Genomic DNA, 19033 nt, shown 5'->3' with positions numbered 1-19033 from the left:
TCAATCAGGTCCAATCTGAAATTCAAGGTTGAAAGAGCTTTTTGCCATCTGAAATCGTGGTTTTATACAGTAGAAATGAATTCCACACAGCTAGGTCCATTAGGTGAAAGAAAACCTTCTTGTAGTATTTTTTAATCCGTTTACTTGGCAGGGGATAGTTCGCCAAATGCTGGTCAACTTTATCTACACCTTCCATGGAAAAGTTATTGTTTGTTTGTTATTTGGTTTTTAGGAGCATTAGCAACTAAGGCCATATTGCTCCGGGATATGCAGTGGTCATTCCCTGACCTTTCCGCATCTTCTGTATTTGGTGGTGACGGGCTCGAACCCTGGTCTAATTAAGAAGTGCGTGCTACGCACTGCTGCTCCTTCCCACCTGGCTACAGAGGCGCCTTGGAAAAGTTATAGTCACAAACTACTTTGGGTCTCTTCACTACTCCTGTTCGAGTTTCCATTTCTTCCTGAGAAGAATTATGGACCGTAGATAACCACACTACATCTTTTTTACCTTTCCAACGTAAGGCCATGACTTTCCCTCTTTGAAAAGCAGCAACCTCTTGCCTTTTCAGCTTTTCCTTCTTCAGCATTTTGGGCATTTCCTTTCTGTTTAGTCTCGTTGTACCATAAACATCAGTTTTTCTTTGTGATGAGAATATCAGCTAATTGGGGACTGGTATAATAATTGTCCACTGTGAGGCAATATCCTTTTCCTAACAGAGGCTTTATGAGAGTCAAAACAAAATGTCTTGTGTCGACATTGGAAGACCAATAAAGTCTGGATCCATTTCTGTGCCTTTTCCCACATATATTATGAAAGTCCAAACATAGCCACTTTCGGATTCACACAGCATATAATACTTTATGCCGAACCTTGAGTGCTTCAATGGCATGTACGCACTCAACTGAGTCTTCCTCTGCACAGCATCAAGCTTTCATCTATTGTTATGACTCTTTTTGGAACATAGAGACTTCTAAATTTATTTTCTAAGAAGCAATAGACATCATAAATCTTGTTTAGTTTTGGATTTGGGTGCATATTTGCATATGACTCATTATCTGAGAAATTAAGTTATTGTTTTATCTTTTTATAATGCCTAAGAGCCATCGTAGTTCCAAACACTGGTGTCTCAAGTAATGACTTTTTTTGACCAGTGCATATATTCTTCAGGCTTTCTCACAATACCTTGCACCATTTTCAGAGCAAAAAATACTCTCAATTCAGCATGCATCACTATAGAGTCCAAACAGAATCACGAGTGCCACTTTGTTCTGCAAATTTATTAGTCTCAGAGCACACTAGATTGATTAGTTATTCATTAAAAAATAAAGCAAAAAACTCTATGGGAGTCATTTCATCTGTATTGCTTTCAATGCACAATACTGGCTGAGCAGAAAATGGAAATCTTGGAGGTAGTGGGGGGGGTCTTCAGTGCAGTGTATTCTGCACCACTCTCTAGCATCTAAAACACTGACATCATCACCATCTTCTTCATCTGAATCAAAATCTAAAAAAGAATCTTCAGAGTTGGATTCACCAGAAGTTTCCAATTCACTATATGAATCGTCACTAATCTCTTCTTGTTCTTCACTACTCATTATAAAAATAAATATAAAAAAGCAAGGGGAATGCACAAGCAATAATCGTGAACTAGCTATATTCTGACACATGACAACTGCAAGTGGACAGGCGAGGTAAGCATCGCTTACAGACAGCCGGCAGTTGAAGAGGGCGCCGAAATATTTTTCGATATTGTTTTCTGATTGGTAACCGCTTATCAATATTCAGCATTTAGTTAATGTTATCAGTATTCAGCATTTATTTTATTTTGATTACTGGCAGCATGTAGGAACATGAGCTACTGTTCTTAAATTGCTGTACAATAAAAGTAAAATGAAAGTCAGTCGTCTGCTGCCAGGCATAATAAAATCCCAAGATGCCCGAGAAAATAGGTTTCAGTCCTAAATTTGGAGGTATTATTGTTTGCTTTTATCCCGAGATATTTCGTGTATGTTCCAAATAACTTTTAAACCTAAAAACGATATATCTCGGGATAATCCGTGAAGGGGTTAATACAATAAATGCCTTAAAAAAATTAGGCAAATTTTAGTTTCACTTATCATGTAGTTAGCTCATAATGCAGGTGTTAAAGCTGTGCCTGACACTCACATTGTATCTGCAACTGAAGCTTACAATGCTTTAATTTTTAGGCAACAGAATATTAGGTCATTAAATCTTACTGTGAAAAAATAATACTAATTTTACAGGTTATTAACTGTATCAAACAACACCAATTGAAGAGCTAACAAAACAAAAACTGATAGATGAGAAACTAAATTGCACAGAATGCAAGCTAATGAACCAACAGGCAAAATTAGACAAAAAATGTAGAATGAATAACTCAGAATAACTGAAGTGCAAATGCTGTCATCAACACTGAGAAAAGAATAAAACAAGAAAAAAATTTATCTTTAATGATAAATTTACGTCAAAACTATTTCAATAACTTTCAATCACTGCCATAATTCTAAAGCTTGTGGGCTTAAAAAAAAAAAAAAAAATTGTAATGGAAATAAATTACATCAAGATCTAGATCCCAAAATCACAATTTCATTTATAAACAGTTCACATATGTTCACACAGTGCACATATTTTAAAGTTATTATTCCATCTTTATTATCCTACGCTTCTAGCTGGATATAAATAATGCCTGGATATGAATCCATTTATGCAACTGGGATAAACAAAATATCAATAAACTGGGTAAGTACTTTAAAATAACAAATAATATTAAATACATACAACATGCATGTATATGCTTGGGTTAGTTTTTGACTCAGCTTTGGCACACAATTTTATAGCCATTTTGAATAGATGAGAGCTACTGTATATTCAAGTATGTAAGTCAACTTCTATATTTTGCCTTGAATTTATGTCAGACAAATTGAATTTAGTTGTAAACAAATCATATATTTGTCTACAACCCCTTTTTACAGTCATCTTTCACATCTCAGTAGTGTACTTACAGTAAAATCTACCGTAGGATAAATGAATTAAAAAGTGGTAAAGGTAATTAAATTAAGTGACAATGAACCACTTTTAATTCAATTACTTCTGATCTAGTTTTAGAAAATTAGAGTATGGCACATTATTACACTGCACAGTACTCACTCACATAGGTTACAAAACCTATAGGCACAGGTGATGTGATACTGCTCTCACTGATCCTATATGTGTACACGGGAAGTTATGATTGCATAACCAAGCCAGAGGTGCCTGTACTACAAATTTGTTTCTCTGTAAACATTGCCTCAATACAGAAATATTTGCTATAAAGAACTGAAAATTGAAAAATGAAAAATTTGAATGTTTGCTTTTAGGAAACAGTACTGCCATTTAAAACTAATGAATTAAAAGACTGATGAAAAAAAAAAAGTTCCTAGCAGGGATGTTCACATGCTTATGTGAAAAGCGGATAATGAAAGATTCCCATTTAAAACTAATGAATTAAAAGACTGATGAAAAAAAAAAAGTTCCTAGCAGGGATGTTCACATGCTTATGTGAAAAGCGGATAATGAAAGATTCAGTTTAACTTTTTGAAAATTTTTTTAGTGTTTGAAAGGTTGACTTACACACTGGAACATACAAGTATATAATATTTCATCAGGTATCCAAGAAGGTTGAGTTTTGTCTAAGTTTTGTACCCATTATATAAGTCAACTGACAGTATTAGAGTTAATTTTTTGACCTCGAAAGTCAACTTATACACCAGAATACAGTAATACCCCGACTTACGCGAACTCAGAGTTACGCGGTTCTTGATTTTTTTCGTTTGGCAACGCTGCCGCCCACTATCTTCAAGGTCGTTTTTCATATGTTATCGATATACGGTGCGACGGCGGAGAATGAGAGCGAAAGATGAACAAAATTCAACTTTGCTGCTTTTATGTTTTTTATATCAGTGAAGGGGAAACACATTTCACCATAATAACGTAAAAACCAACACAATTCCAGCTATCGGTATAATCGCAAATGCAATTAGATCGAGTTTACTACCAGTTTATAACAGATTTCACTAGCAGAAACGCAACTGGATTTTTATTGTTTTATGGTAGTAACCCCTAGAAATGTGGGGTGTTAATAGTGTATCTCTGCCTTTATGGTGTTGTTTATTCAGTTGCTACATGCGCGCAGCTTTGTTTATGCGTATCAAGCGTGCCTCCTCGTTTTGTAATTGCGCTTTATTCCCTAAAAATTAGTAAAATACTTAATTAAAAGGTGTGAAAAGGAAGCGTCCTGGTGAAGACACTGCAGATTCAGAGAGAAAAGAAAAGCAATTATCGATAAACAGAGGCGGACTGGGTCAAAAATTCTTACCCGGGAAAATTTATAGTGGCTTCATACTATGGTTTATGGCCAAAATCACACTGGCCCACCGGGGTTTCCCCGGTAAGGCTTATGGCCAGTCCGCCTCTGTCGATAGAGAAAAAATATGAAATTGTGAAACGCTTTGAGCGAAATGAAAGACCATGTGATATTGCACGTGCTACAGGCCTAAATGAAGCAACGGCGAAAAGCACATGACAATTGCAAACTTGACAGGTTGAAAATTGAAAAGGGCTCAATTGTAAAGGGCTTAAAAATTTTAGAAAACAGACTCCAACGAAGAACGCGTTATAGCTACAAAGCAAGGAATAAAAAAATTATTAGCTTGCTACGAAGAAATTCTGCGTGAAAAAAAGAACGCACTGTGTCGTCAGACGAATTTGTTAGATTTTATGAAGCCATCGACATCGAAATAACTTTTTAACGTAAGTCATTTGTTTTTTTAATACATATTTTGTATTAATATGTATAAAGAACTGCAATTTTATTAATATTTTCTTCTACACTAGTGTTTTTGTTAGTCCTTGGTCCCAATTAAGCAAAATTTATATGTATTTATATGCAAAGTTGTACCCCGACTTACGCGAATTCGACTTACGCGATTTTCGTCGGACCCACCTATCGCGTAACTTCGGGGTATTACTGTATACACAATATAATTAAATATAAGCAAGATCAATCATATCATACCAATGAAACATCCTCTTCAGGATGTATTATTTTGCTTGTTGCTCCAGTAGTGCTGATTGTTGCTGGCTTTTTGGTTTCTATTGATGCAGTAGGTCCTATCTTTGTGCTGGTCGTTGTTGTAGTTGAATCACCTAAGAAATCAACATTATAATGTACCAAGAAACATTTGATTAGTTCCTTCTAAAACAGCCAAATCTATACAGTAATTTGTGTCTATATTTTAGGAATTCACTGTCTGAAGTATAATAGCTTCGAACAACTATATTCCTTCAAAATGGAATATAAAACCTGCCAAACATTTTGAAAGTACCAGAAAAGATTATGCACTGTTTACACATTCACTATGATTGATGCAAATATGCAGTACCAGGTTTTTAATCCACTTGGACAGAAAACAACCTGACTTTTAGAAATTTTTCTTCCAATTTGACAAAAAAAGGCAAATATTTTTGTTGAGCAACCTTCAACCAGAGGCTGACTAATTCAGTCATAGTGAAAAGAAAGCCAAAAAATGTCCCCCCAACCCAGATTAACTCAATCCTGTGGCTTTGAATACTGGGTAAAAATGGTTGTCGGAAAAGCCAGCAGTAAAAGTGTTAAATTAAATATCTTCAGATTGTTAGTACAAACCGTAGTCCAAGCATTGACATCACGATGTAGGGGGGGGGGGATCTGCCCATTTATCTCTTTTAAATTCATTGAAATTGTTATATATAATTAACACATAACATAATAAACAAATCAGATAAAGTTCTGATAGCAAAATCTTCATTTAAAATCTTGCAAGCAGCCCCCCCTGTGATTTACCTCTATACTAACTATAGTATAGAGTTAAATCATGTAGTAGGCAGGTTGTAATGAAAGTAGACAAGTTGCAAGGTCAGGGAATGACCACCGCATATCCCCGGAGCAACATGGCCTTAGTTGCTAATAAAAACCAAATAACAACAACAACGCCGACCGTGCTAGCTGGGTGGGTCAAGTGCCTGCCTGGCAACCCAAAGGTTGCGGGTTCAAATCCCGCCTCGGGCTTGGATCAAAGTACTGCAAAAACCTTGGGAGGTGCATTATGGCCACAGAAGCCGATGTGCCAACAACTACCCAAAAAAAAAAAAAAAAAAAAAACCAACAACAACAGTGTTCAAGTATAGAAACCACATCTAAAGAAAGAAGTTGTGCTTCTTGAAAGGGTCCAAAGACAGGTAACTCACCTGGTGAGATCGGCACAATGGCATCCATATGAGGAAAGACTTTGAATATGTGGGTTCCAACAGCTTCGAAACTAGGCACCTCAGAGGAGACTTGATTGAGGTGTTTAAGGTTCTGAGAGGCATAAGTAAAACAAATGAAGACGAAATTTTCAGTTATAAAGGATTCTAGAACTAGGGGGCCTTAATTTCAAGTTACGGGGAGAGATGTTTAGACTGGATTGCAGGAAGTTTTATTTTAGCCAGCAAGTTCTAAATATTACTGGAATAAGTTACCCACAGAGGAAGTAAGAGGCTGACAGTTTGGGGGAAATTCAAAGGTCAGCTGAATAATTACCTACGGGAGGAGTAAAATGCATAGGTTGTCTATTTCCTTTTCTCTTAGTAATTATTTTTTTTTCTTGGCTGGTGCAGCATAAGCCATAGGCTTCCTTGCACATTGTGGCTATTGCTAATACTAACTATTGTATGTTAAAATATGTTTTCTCTGATGAATCCTGTTTTTGTTTTTTAAGAAAATCTCGTTTTTTTTATTCTAAACTTGTTTTTTCCCAGTTATTACCAAAAGCATCTGATCACTCTAATAAAACATCTACCTTTCAGAAGACAATGCAAACAAGGCAAGAATGTTTCTTTTTTTATTTGTTAACATTTTTCCCACTTAATAAGAGACAAATTCAGTTGAATCCATTTGTAACAAAATTCTCTCTAGCAGCATTTTCAGAAACCCCACTTCCTCCATCTGGTGAATCTTGGATTTCCAAGAAAATGACTTGTTATTTTACTCTCACCTAACAAAACAATACCTTGCTATAAGTTTTTGGCTGGGAGCCATGTTCACTGTTTTCTTTCACTAGCAAGTAGGTCTGCAAAGTGCAGTTCAGTCACAGTAACACTGCCTATTTGTTTGATAAGTCCACACAAATTTTAATCTAGCAATCAGTTTGACAGAGATTAAGAAAGACTATGAAACTCTACATGCAATCCCCTTTCCTGCTATAAGCCCATTGGTATGGACTGCCCTATCAATCAGTTTAATATATGATTTTATATCTTATCACAAGATTTTCAAATGCATTCTACCCACAAATGATGAACAAATGTGCAAATAACTGAAAGAAATTAAATTTTTATCTGTCCTCAGAACTTTCTTCATTTTCTATAAATCTATAAACAACCATATATGAAAATAGTTCCTTTTCCAGTTTCTCTAATTTTTTTTTAACTTTTGAAGGAATTTCTTTCTCATTCTTTGATTCAATATTTTATTCTGGATGAGGTAGAAATCCAGTTACAGGCTGAAACTGAAGTTATTTTCAGCTGTTCTACTTCTTCATGTAGGCTTTTAAGAACAACAGTGGCTTTCTTTCACAAATGCTAGGCTTCTCTCTAACTGCTAAACTTTCTGAATTGGATTAACAATTAAACCTTTTCCTGCAACTACTGGTGGAGACATTGCAACAGAAGGTCCATTTTGTTGGATATTGCCATCACAGAGGGAGGTAAGGTGTTCTTGACGGAACAGTTTCAAAGGAGAGTCTGCTCTGGAATGATAAAACGACACCACTTAGTAATGTGTGGATGTTGTGGTGTTGCTGCAGGCCGGAAGAGGAATGCTAGTCCTGGAGATGCCAGTACAGGCTGGCCTTGATTAACACGATTAATTTGTACTGCGAGCACATCGCGCAAAACGGAAACACGTTAATCGAATATAATAATCAATATGAAAAATTATAATTGGTCCTTGACCTTCTGGAATGTCCATAAAGAATTTTAAAAATACCTTTTAAATAACCTTTTAACTGCATACAATGTAAAAGATAATGAAAATAATTATGGAATTAAATGTTTATTGCATTGACTATGCCTCAACTGGACAAAAGAACACTGACATTGGACCTTGGATGATTTGAGATGGGTCTCCCTGTCTGATTAGTCCCATTTCCAGTTATTTTGAGTGGACAGGAGGGTGCGTATCTGGCAGAAACCACACAAAGCTATGCACCCGTCATGTCAACAAGGAACTGTTCAGGCAGGTGGATGGTCGGTAATGGTCTGGGGCATATTCAACTGGCACGCGTTGGGACCTCTGGTACATCTAGATGCATTTCTGAACAGTCCAGGTTATGTGTCCATCCTTGCAGACCATCTGCATCCCTTCATGGTCATTGTGCACCCACAGGGCAATGGACTCTTCCAGCAGGACAATGCACATTCCCACAAAGTCGTGGCGACTAGAACATGGTTCGAAGAGCATTCCACAGATTTTACAACTACGGAATGGCCTCCCCTTTCACTGGACATGAACCCTGTAGAGCATCTTTGGGATGCTGTGAAAAGGTCCATTCTAGGTTTGGACCCTCCACCCAGGAATGCGATGGAATTATGAACAGCATTGTAGCAAGCATGGAGGGAAATACCTATGGAATCCACAAGGGTGTACCATGCATATGGCTTTATAGGAATGTTATCAAATTATACTGCTAGGCAGTGGTGGTTCAAAGTAGAGGCTAAAGGTGATATAGCCTCCTCCTTATGATCAAAATGTGGATTATTTTTAAAATGTTTTGTTGATTAAAGCTGAATACTGCTTTAGTCCCCCACAAGAAAATCCTAATTTCCTGGAATCGTGTTAATACTGATATAGTAATGAAAACTTAAGACTAAAATTAAGTTACTGCTTAATTTATTATTTTATCAACTCAGACACCCAAGGAACATAAACAGACATTTTTTCATTTATTCACTCACCTGTTGGATTACCAATTGCATTACCACTGTATGCAGGAAATGTTGGCTTAAATGACGAACTTAAAGGCTTGAAATCAGCACCAACGGGAGTTGATGATGTTGTAGGTGTCTGCAAATATTAAAAAATAAAGTAACATAACGTTTAGGGGAAAATTAGAAAATGCAGTTTGTAAAAATGTACAAGGAATTCAGAATAGCCAAGCACCAATTTATTATTATTATTATTATTTTTTTATTATTTACTTGATAAATTAATACTTTAGTATTAACTGTATGGTCTTCTGCTATTATATTAAGTTTTGGTGTGACCAAAGACTTGTTCGATAGATTTAAGAAAATGACTAACTTCCCTAATATTTACTAGTGGTGAGGCTGCTTTTCAATGTGTATGCAGCAGCAGAAGTTCTGGGGTGATGAAAGAGAAAGAGAAAAAAAGTATTTAAACTAAAGCTCCCTTCTATATAATTTAATATTCTTGAATATTAGCTATAGGGGGTTTTCATAAAAGACCAGATGCATACAAAGAATAATTTCAGTATCATTTCACTCTAGAAAATGTAAGGCAGGAAAAAAGTATTAAAAACAAAAACTGACATATTAATATATGAAACTAATGGTAAGTCATATCTACTATATTGCACTTCTGATGATGTGATTTCTTATAAATAAAGTATGCTTTCAAAATAATACTCTGAACAAGATAGTTTAAATATTGTCATTTATTTCATTGATTTCAAAATTTATATTTAAAGAAAAGTAGAAATTACTAGTTCTATACAGTGTATTTTATAACACAGGAGCTGCTTGCAGGATTGATTCAGCACTGAAAACAATGAAAATGTTTATATAAACATAAGCCAGGAATTGCTTTGTTTGTTTCTGAGTTATAGCCTATTTTATATTCCAACAATTATCCAGTTTACCTTTAAAGGATTTGATCAAAATGATTGCCTTGCACTTGAATTCACACTTCAACATGGCTCGTCATGGACATGTTCCAAAATTTAAAAACACTTCAATGTTGTCAATGGGTGTTGGCAAATGATGATTTTCAGATGATCCTACAAGTAAAAATTGAGTGGATTCAGGTGTGGGGAGTGAGCAGGAAATGCAATGGGGAACCCACAGCTTATCCATTTATCAGAAAAATGCTCATTCTAAAACAGTCTCTGGCTACTCTTTGTAGGTGTCTGCAAATAAATAAAATAGAGTCAGCGCCCTCTTTGAAGAGGGCGCTGACTCTTTAAAAATTACAGCTGTGAGTTACAGGCTCCGAAAAAATAAGTGTTTGCCTTTTTATTTACATAATTGTTATTTTATATTGTACTTAATACCTAGTCTTATAGTTACGCTGGTTATTTTTATTTTAATTTAGATAAAGAGTTTTTGTGGATTAATACTTCATATAGGTAAAACTGTTATTTCATTCGAATCTTGCAGTCATTGTTTTTGTATATAGTGGTAGGGAATTCAAATTTTTAATTGAGGTAGCTAGGTAGCTCTCACACATAATTATATAGAGTAATACGCTTCACTGTTTCTATTCGATAGCGTAGTATTGACATTTAATTCATTTAATTTACTGATCTTATTAATTTAAAGTATCATACCCCAAACTAGAGCAGCAAAGCAACGGGCACAAAGTGGCAGGAGTGCTGTGACTCGGAGGAGAACTGAAGGGGTCGATTCTCCAATGCATCACAGCCTAAAAAAATGTGCAACTTGTGAAATGTTTGCTGAACTCTCTGGAATGGAACATGATATTACCATGGGGGATGTCTTTGTGTGTGCACGATGTAAGGAGTGTAAGGAAATCAGGCGACAACTCAGCGCTGTTATGGGCCTATATGAGAGCTTGAAGAACAGGGTGGATGCCCTCGAAGGAACTAAATTGAGGGGCCCATCAAGCTCTCAGCTGCCCACATCAATGCCAGAGCTTGCACTTGGTCATCACGCAACACAGCGGCAACCCCCAAGGCAGAATGCGCTGGTCCCACAGGAACTAGTAGTTGTTGGTGACTCTATTGTCAGGGAAACAGGAAACATGCTTTGTAAAAAGGATAGGTGGAACAGGACCAGGGTAGACCTGCCAAGGGCAAAGGTTGATGACGTTATAGAGCAGATATCATCTTTCAAGGGCACAAAAGGTGATATAGTTGTGCACGTTGGCACTAATGATATTAAGAGTAGGAGACCGGCAGAATTACTTAACAAGTACAGGTCACTGTTGAATAAAAGCCGAGAATTAGGGTTGAATTTGAAAGTGTCTGCAATTCTGCCCAGACACGATAGAAGGGAGTATATGATGAGAGCCTTGTCGATCAATTCGGCCATGGAAAGATTGTGCAAGGCTCAAGAGAAAGAATTTTTTTCAGCCTGGACTGTACTTGTTAACAGGAGAGACTGCTTCTACAGGGATGGGATACACTTAAATAGAAAGGGTGCAAGAATATTTGCTGATGCTATCGAGGCAGTGTTAGGTGGGTCGGAAAACTGATAGCTTGTGGGGATACAAGGACTAATAGATTAACAGTAGCCATAGGCAGAGGTGAAGGTGATTCTTGCACAACTTCTATTAGAATAAGTAGCGACCTGGAGCGAGGGGTGTTGGGGGTTTCAGGGACGGATGGCAGTCATCCTGAAATAGGTGGGTATATGGGATGTGTTAGGGTAACTAGGAATAGGAGTAGGAGCATGTATGCTTGCATGTATACCAATGCTAGAAGTATAGTAAATAAATTTGATGAATTTGAAGTGTTGGTCAAGATATCAAAGGTGGATATTGTTGGGATAGCAGAGACGTAGTGTCAAACAGATATAAGGAATGCTGAACTGGAATTTGGGGAAAACAATGTGTACAGAAAGAATAGACAGGATAGAAAGGGAGGAGGTGTTATGCTGTTAATTAAGAAAAACAAAATCAAAAGAAGTGCATCCAGTTGATATAGATGAACAGTGCACTGTTGAGTCAGTTTGGTGTGACATAAGCACTGCGAAAGCAAAAATAAGAGTAGGAGTGTGTTATAGGCCTAATAACTCGAATGAGTACAATGAACAATTGTACAGAGAAATAGAGTGGGCTAGTAAATCGGAATGTCTTATAATGGGGGATTTTAACTTCCCACATATTGATTGGAACTTGTGGGTTGGTCACTCACACACTAGTCAGACTTTTGTGGATTTATTGGATGATTGTTTTCTGCAGGCGCATGTTACAGAGGCAACCAGAGAGAGTAATACTCTTGATCTGGTTATCAGCAGTGATCATTCGTGTATTAAGAATTCGCAGATAAAGGAACCACTAGGTGTTAGTGATCACAGTGTACTGATGTGGGATTTACTTAAAGATTTAATTACCATCAGGGGGTAAAGGAAAGGATTTTTGCTTCCATAAGGGTGAGTACAGTGGTCTCTGACAGTTTTTAAATTCTGTACAGTGGGATCAACTGACGATGTTACCAACAGTAAATTCTAAGTGGGAAGCATTCAAGGAATTAATCGTGGAACCTACTAAAAGTTTCATACCTATTAAGAAATATTGTTCAAGGTTTAGGCCAAAATGGTTATCTAATGAACTAAAGACACTCGTAACAGAGAAGAAAAATGCATGGGATGCATATAAATTATCAAGAGACTCAGAAGCCTATGGCAGGTATAAGCTAGTCTGTAATCAGGTTACAAAGGAGGTTAGGCAGGCGAAGGCAGATTACGAGAAATCCTTGGCAAAAGATGCTAAGAAAAACAGCAAGGATTTCTTTACTTACATAAACTGTAAAAGGAAGGGGTGGAATCTGATTGGTCCACTTGACATCGATGGTTCGGCTGTTGATGATCCTGCTCAGATGGCAAACAAACTGAATGAGTATTTTGCATCTACATTCACACATGAGTAATTATTAAGGTTTGAAAATGGCAGAAGGTTATCAAATTGTAGCAGGATACTTAATGATTTTGTAATAACTGAGAGCAAAGTGGAGGAGAAATTGTTCAAGTTAAGTTAAACATAAGAAAGGCACCTGGGGTGGATGGGATCTATCCAGTTATATTAAAGGAGGTGGCAAAGCAACTAAGCAAACCCTTAGCCATAATTATGAGAGCGTCCTTGGACTCAGGGGAGGTTCCCATGGACTAGAGATGTGCAAATGTATCCCCAATTCACAAAGGGGGATCGAAGGGTGACACGAGTAATTACAGACCAGTTAGTTTAACTTCTGTTCCGGGTAAAATAATGGAGTCACTGGTTAAAGATGCATTGCAGGATCATCTAGACAAGACTGCAGCAATAATTCAGACACAGCATGGGTTTGTTAAGGGAAAGTCTTGTCTGACGAATTTGATAAGATATTATGATGTGGTTACAAAGGAACTGGATGCAAAAAATAATTTTGATATCATATATTTGGATTTCAGGAAAGCTTTTGACACTGTTGCGCATGGAAGACTATTGTACATATTGGAGCAGAATGGTATTAAGGGTAAGTTGCTACAATGGATAAAAGGATGGTTAAAAGGACTCCACTAATGTTATTAGTGGAGTCCCACAGGATTCGGTGTTTGGTCCACTGTTGTTTTGTATATTTATCAATGATATTGATGAAGGTATATCAGGCTTACTGTCAAAGTTTGCAGATGTTACAAAGGTTGGACAGGGTTGTTAATGACAGTAATGGCAGTGTGCTACTGCAACAGGATCTAGATAATTTGGGCAGATGGGCTAAGAAGTGGCAACTGAAGTTTAACCTTGACAAATGCAAAGTACTGCATATGGGTAGAAGTAACCCCAGAGAAACATACCAACTGTGTGGTACTACATTTAAGGTGGTAGAAAATGAAAAAGACCTGGGAGTAATTGTGCAGTCAGATATGAAGTTTTCTGAGCAATGCAGACAGGCTGCCAGGGCAGGTCATGGGGTTTTGTCAATGATATATAGGAATTTTGCTAGCAGGGAGAAGGAGGTGATTGTCCCTCTGTATAAGGCAATGGTTAGGCCACGCCTTGAGTACTGCGTACAGGTCTGGAGGCCTCATTTTAGGAAGGATGTAGTTTTACTTGAGCGTGTACAGAGAAGGGCAACATGATTGGTGAGGGGAATGAACGGATCCTCTTACGAAGAGAGGCTTAAGTTCTGCAAATTGCAGTGGTAGGAGACTAGGCACTTGCGCGGTGATCTGATTGAGGTGTATAAGGCCTTGAATGGGTTCAGCACGCTGAATTCTGATGGGATCCTTCCACTTGTTCAGATTACGAACCTAAGGGGGCATAAATTCAAATTCAGAAAAGACAGAGGTAGAATAGATGTGCGGAAATTTGCCTTTAGCCAGCGGTTGGTTAATTGCTGGAACAAACTTCCATCTGTCGTTGTGGAAGTTGACAGGTTGAATAAATTTAAGGAGGAACTGGACAGGCATTTGGAGGGAATAGTGTGATTTTTTTTTTTTTTGGCTGATGCTGTATAAGCTCATACACTTGCTTTCTGGCATCACATGCCATACTACTACTACTACTCAACTAAAGTGAGGTAGAGTTCCTTGCAAAACACATTTGATGTTGAATACAAAAGGAACTTTATCTAGTACAAAGTTCTGAAAATCACTCCTTAAAAAATTAAAAAGGATTCTTTGGTTAATCTTCGAGGAAAAACAAAAGGACAAATTAAGTGGTCAGGATTAATTCCTGCCCACACATTAATAGTAAATTGATGCTGGTGCTGTTGTTAGTTGTTGGCGCATCGGCTTCTGTGGCCATAATGCACCTCCCAAAGTTTTTACATTTTACTCTGACCCAAGACCGAGGCAGGATTCGAACCTGCACCCTTTGGGTTGCCAGGCAGGCACTTTACCCACCTGGCTAGCCGGTTCAGCTTGATGCTGGTGTCTTGAATGGATGTTATCATGCAGAATTTCCTCTGCCAGTCACACATATCATGTGAAAGTGATCATGCCATTTCATTTGAAGCAGACCTCATTAGGAAATAACACAGAGGGTAGGAAAACACGATTGCAAGCACACTGTTGCAGGAAGAACTAAATACAAGCTCTTGTAAATGGTCAATTAAATCTTCACAAATTTGCATATCCCACACTCTGCTGCTGCTATCCTTCAGCCTTTTGTCTTTAAACCCAATAACAACAACAGCTATCCTTCAGGTGCTGTCACCAGGATTTTTCCTCCAAGCAATTCAGGATATGCTCCTTCAGTCTAACAGTTCTGGAGCTGATGGCAGCAGCTATCTCTGAAACTTGCTTATTGAGTGATTCTGTAACTCCAAGACATTCATCATTCTCTGATCTGGCAGATGACAATTCAGAAACCTTTCCATATGCAGATGTCTTACTGTGGTTGCATTACATTGAGGTGTGTATTCAATATTTGACAACCCTGACACATTTTATAGTCTTGGTATTTCTGACACTACTATTCCTGGGAGTCACTGTAGGTGGGACTACATGTCCCACTTTACATAAATGGATTGTAGCTGACAGAGCCAAGAAGATGAGTATGCATTTATGATAATAGACATCCCCCTACCCACCTCCAATAAGTGAGGATTTATGTGTCCTGTGATTAGCTGGAATGCAAAGAAGTTGAAGAGCATGTGACAGAAAAAAAATTTCAACCATTTTACTGACTAGAGAGAGAGAAGCAATATTATGCACTGACGTATGAAAAGGGTACCAGTTGCTTTGTTTATATCATAAAAAAAAAGAAAACCATGAGGGAAGGTGGTGGGGGGTTCCTGTGAGTCATTCTGAGTTTTTTTGGTTGCACAACATGTAAATCAGTCATAAACACACACTTATACATAATATGCAATAGCCCAATATGGGCGAAGTTGAAGTTTTTATTTTAACAATTGAAGTTTTCTCGAATTATGCCCTTTTCTTCAGCAGTCATATAGTAAATTAATGCATCGATCTTAAATTCACCAAATTCAATGCTATTTACTAAGAGTAAAGTACTCTATTTACTAAAAGTTAAGACACCAATAAACTTAACAAGTAAGTATTAAAACATTATGGTGTCAAAGAAGCAAAAGTACTACCCCCATTTTTTGAGATAGTGCGTCATTTTACATTTCATCTGTGATTAGAGGATGTGCTGTTACATGGCATGTTGTTACTTTACTACTTAAAAAAAGAAAAAGTTAGCTAGTTTTGAAACACCGTTCCTTAAATAATTAATATTCAAATGAAGTGTTATAATGAAGTGTTATATGAAGTGGTATGTCTGCCAGGGGCAAAGGTTGATGACGTTGTAGAGCGGATATCATCTTTTAAGGGCACAAAAGGTGATATAGTTGTACACGTTGGCACTAATGATATTAAGAGTAGGAGACCGGCGGAATTACTTAGCAAGTACAGGTCACTGTTGAAAAAAAGCCGTGAATTAGGGTTGAACTTGAAAGTGTCTGCAATTCTGCCCAGACACGATAGGAGGGAGTATATGATGAGAGCCTTGTCGATCAATTCGGCCCTGGAGGGATTTGTGCAAGGCTCAACGGGTAGAATTTTTTTCAGCCTGGACTGTACTTGTTAACAGGAGAGATTGCTTCTACAGGGATGGGATACACTTAAATAGAAAGGGTGCAAGAATTTTTGCTGATGCTGTCGAGGCAGTGTTAGGTGGGTCGGAAAACTGCTAGTTGGGGGGATACAAGGACTAATAGATTAACAGTAGCCACTGGCAGAGGTGGAAGTGATTCTTGCACTGCTTCTATTCAAATGAGCAGAAGTCTGAAAAACAAGATGCAGGATATTTCAGAGACTGCTGGTAGTCATTGCGTTACAAGTAAACACATGGGTTGTGTTAGGGTAGCTAAGAATAGAAACAGGTGCATGTATACCTGCGTGTACACCAATACTAGGAGTTTGGTAAATAAATTTGATGAAGTTGAGGTATTGCTCAAAACATCAAAGGCAGATATTGTTGGGATATCAGAGACGTGGTGTCACACAGATATAAGTAATGCGGAACTGGAATTTGGGGAATACAATGTATATAGAAAGGATAGACAGGACAGGAGGGGAGGAGGGGTTATGCTATTAATTAAGAAACACATAAAGTCAAAGGAAGTGAAGCCAGTTGACATCGATGGACAGGGCAGTGTCGAGTCAGTTTGGTGTGACATAAGCATAGGGAAATCAAAATTGAGAGTAGGAGTGTGCTATAGGCCTAATGACTCTGATGAGTATAATAATATATTGTACAGGGAAATAGAATGGGCCAGTAAATCAGAGAGTCTTATAATGGGGGATTTTAATTTCCCAGATATTGACTGGAATTTGTGGGTTGGTCACTCGCACACTAGCAAGGCTTTTGTGGATTTATTGGATGATTGTTTTCTACATCAGCATGTTCGTGAGGCAACAAGAGGGAGCAATACTCTTGATCTGATTATCAGTAGTGATTCTTCATGCATTTAGAACCTGCAGATAAATGAACCACTAGGTGGCAGTGATCACAGTGTGTTGAAGTGGGATTTACTCAAGGAGGTAACTACCATCAGAGGTAAAGGGAAGGGTTTTTGTTTTCGTAAAGGCGACTATGATGGTCTGAGACAGTATTTAAATTCTATACAGTGGGACCAACTGATGATGTTACCAACAGCAAACTCAAAATGGGAAGCATTCAAGGAACTAATCTTGGTGGCTACCAGGCTTTACATACCAACTAAGAAATATTGTTCAAGGTTTAGGCCTAAATGGTTGTCAGATGGACTAGTGAGACATGTGGCAGAGAAGAAAAATGCATGGGATACATACAAATTAATGGGTGACATGGAAGCCTATGATAGATATAAGTTGGTCTGTAACCAAGTCACAAAGGAGATTAGGCAGGCAAAGGCAGACTACGAAAAATCCTTGGCAAAGGATGCAAAGAAAAACAGAAAGGAGTTCTTTACATACTTGAACTCGAGAAGGAAAGGGATGAATCAGATTGGTCCACTGGATATTGATGGTTCAACAGTTGAGGATCCTGCTCAGGTGGCTAACAATCTAAACGAGTATTTTGCATCTACATTCACGCATGAGGAGTTATTCAGGAAGGAGAATGATGTAGGTAAAGTAAACATTGGCAGTGAGCTGGATGATTTTGTAATAACTGAGAGGAAAGTGGAGGAGAGATTGTTGAGGATAAACATAAAAAAGGCACCTGAGGTGGATGGGATCTATCCAGTTATATTAAAGGAGGCAGCAAAGGAAGTATGCAAACCCCTAGCCATAATTATGAGAGCTTCTTTGGACTCAGGGGAGGTACCCATAGACTGGAGATGTGCAAATGTAACCCCAATTCACAAAGGAGGATCAAAGGCTGACACAAGTAATTATAGACCTGTTAGTTTAACTTCTGTTCCAGGTAAATTAATGGAGGCACTGGTTAAAGAAGCACTGCAGGATCATCTAGACAAGAATTCAGTTATAGCTCAGATGCAGCATGGTTTTGTTAAGGGCAGGTCTTGCCTGACCAATTTGATTGGATACTATGATGTAGTCACAAAAGAACTGGATGCAGGGAATAACTTTGATATTATATATTTGGATCTTAGAAAGGCTTTTGATACTGTTGCACATGGAAGACTGCTGCACAAATTGGAGCAGTGTGGCATTGGAGGCAAATTGCTGCTATGGATAAGGGGATGGTTGAGTGGCAGAAGACAGAGAGTGGTAATCAATGGACACTGCTCAACGTGGGCTAATGTTATTAGTGGAGTTCCTCAAGGTTCAGTGTTGGGTCCATTGTTGTTTTCGGTGTTTATGAATGATATTGATGATGGGATATCAAGTTTAATGTCTAAGTTTGCAGATGATACAAAGGTTGGCAGGGTCGTTAAGGACACTACTGACGCTATGCTGCTGCAACAGGATCTGGAAAGGTTGAACAGATGGGCTGAGAGGTGGCAAATGAAGTTTAACATTGACAAATGTAAAGTACTACATATGGGTAACAGTAACCCCAGAGCAATGTATCAACTCTGCGGTACTACACTGACAGTGGTG

General features: G+C 37.8%; 1 protein-coding gene across 2 annotated transcripts in view; it reads right to left on the bottom strand.

The window, feature by feature from the left end:
* Positions 1-19033, bottom strand: part of BuGZ (Bub3 interacting GLEBS and Zinc finger domain protein) — a 169381-nt gene that overhangs the window by 43076 nt on the left and 107272 nt on the right. For both annotated transcript variants that reach the window (XM_090372578.1, XM_090372579.1), the window contains 2 exons: positions 9035-9143; positions 5076-5206 (listed from right to left, as the gene is read on the bottom strand). In XM_090372578.1, coding sequence (XP_090228704.1) covers positions 5076-5206; positions 9035-9143 — 240 coding nt within the window. The remainder of the gene's footprint in view (positions 1-5075; positions 5207-9034; positions 9144-19033) is intronic.

The sequence above is a fragment of the Mastigoproctus giganteus genome, chromosome 4, assembly GCF_048544385.1.
Source record: "Mastigoproctus giganteus isolate SK-2022 chromosome 4, ASM4854438v1, whole genome shotgun sequence".
In the NCBI taxonomy this organism is placed as follows: domain Eukaryota; kingdom Metazoa; phylum Arthropoda; class Arachnida; order Uropygi; family Thelyphonidae; genus Mastigoproctus; species Mastigoproctus giganteus.
Note: the sequence above shows the minus strand (reverse complement) of the source record. Positions and strands in the feature narration are given on the sequence as shown.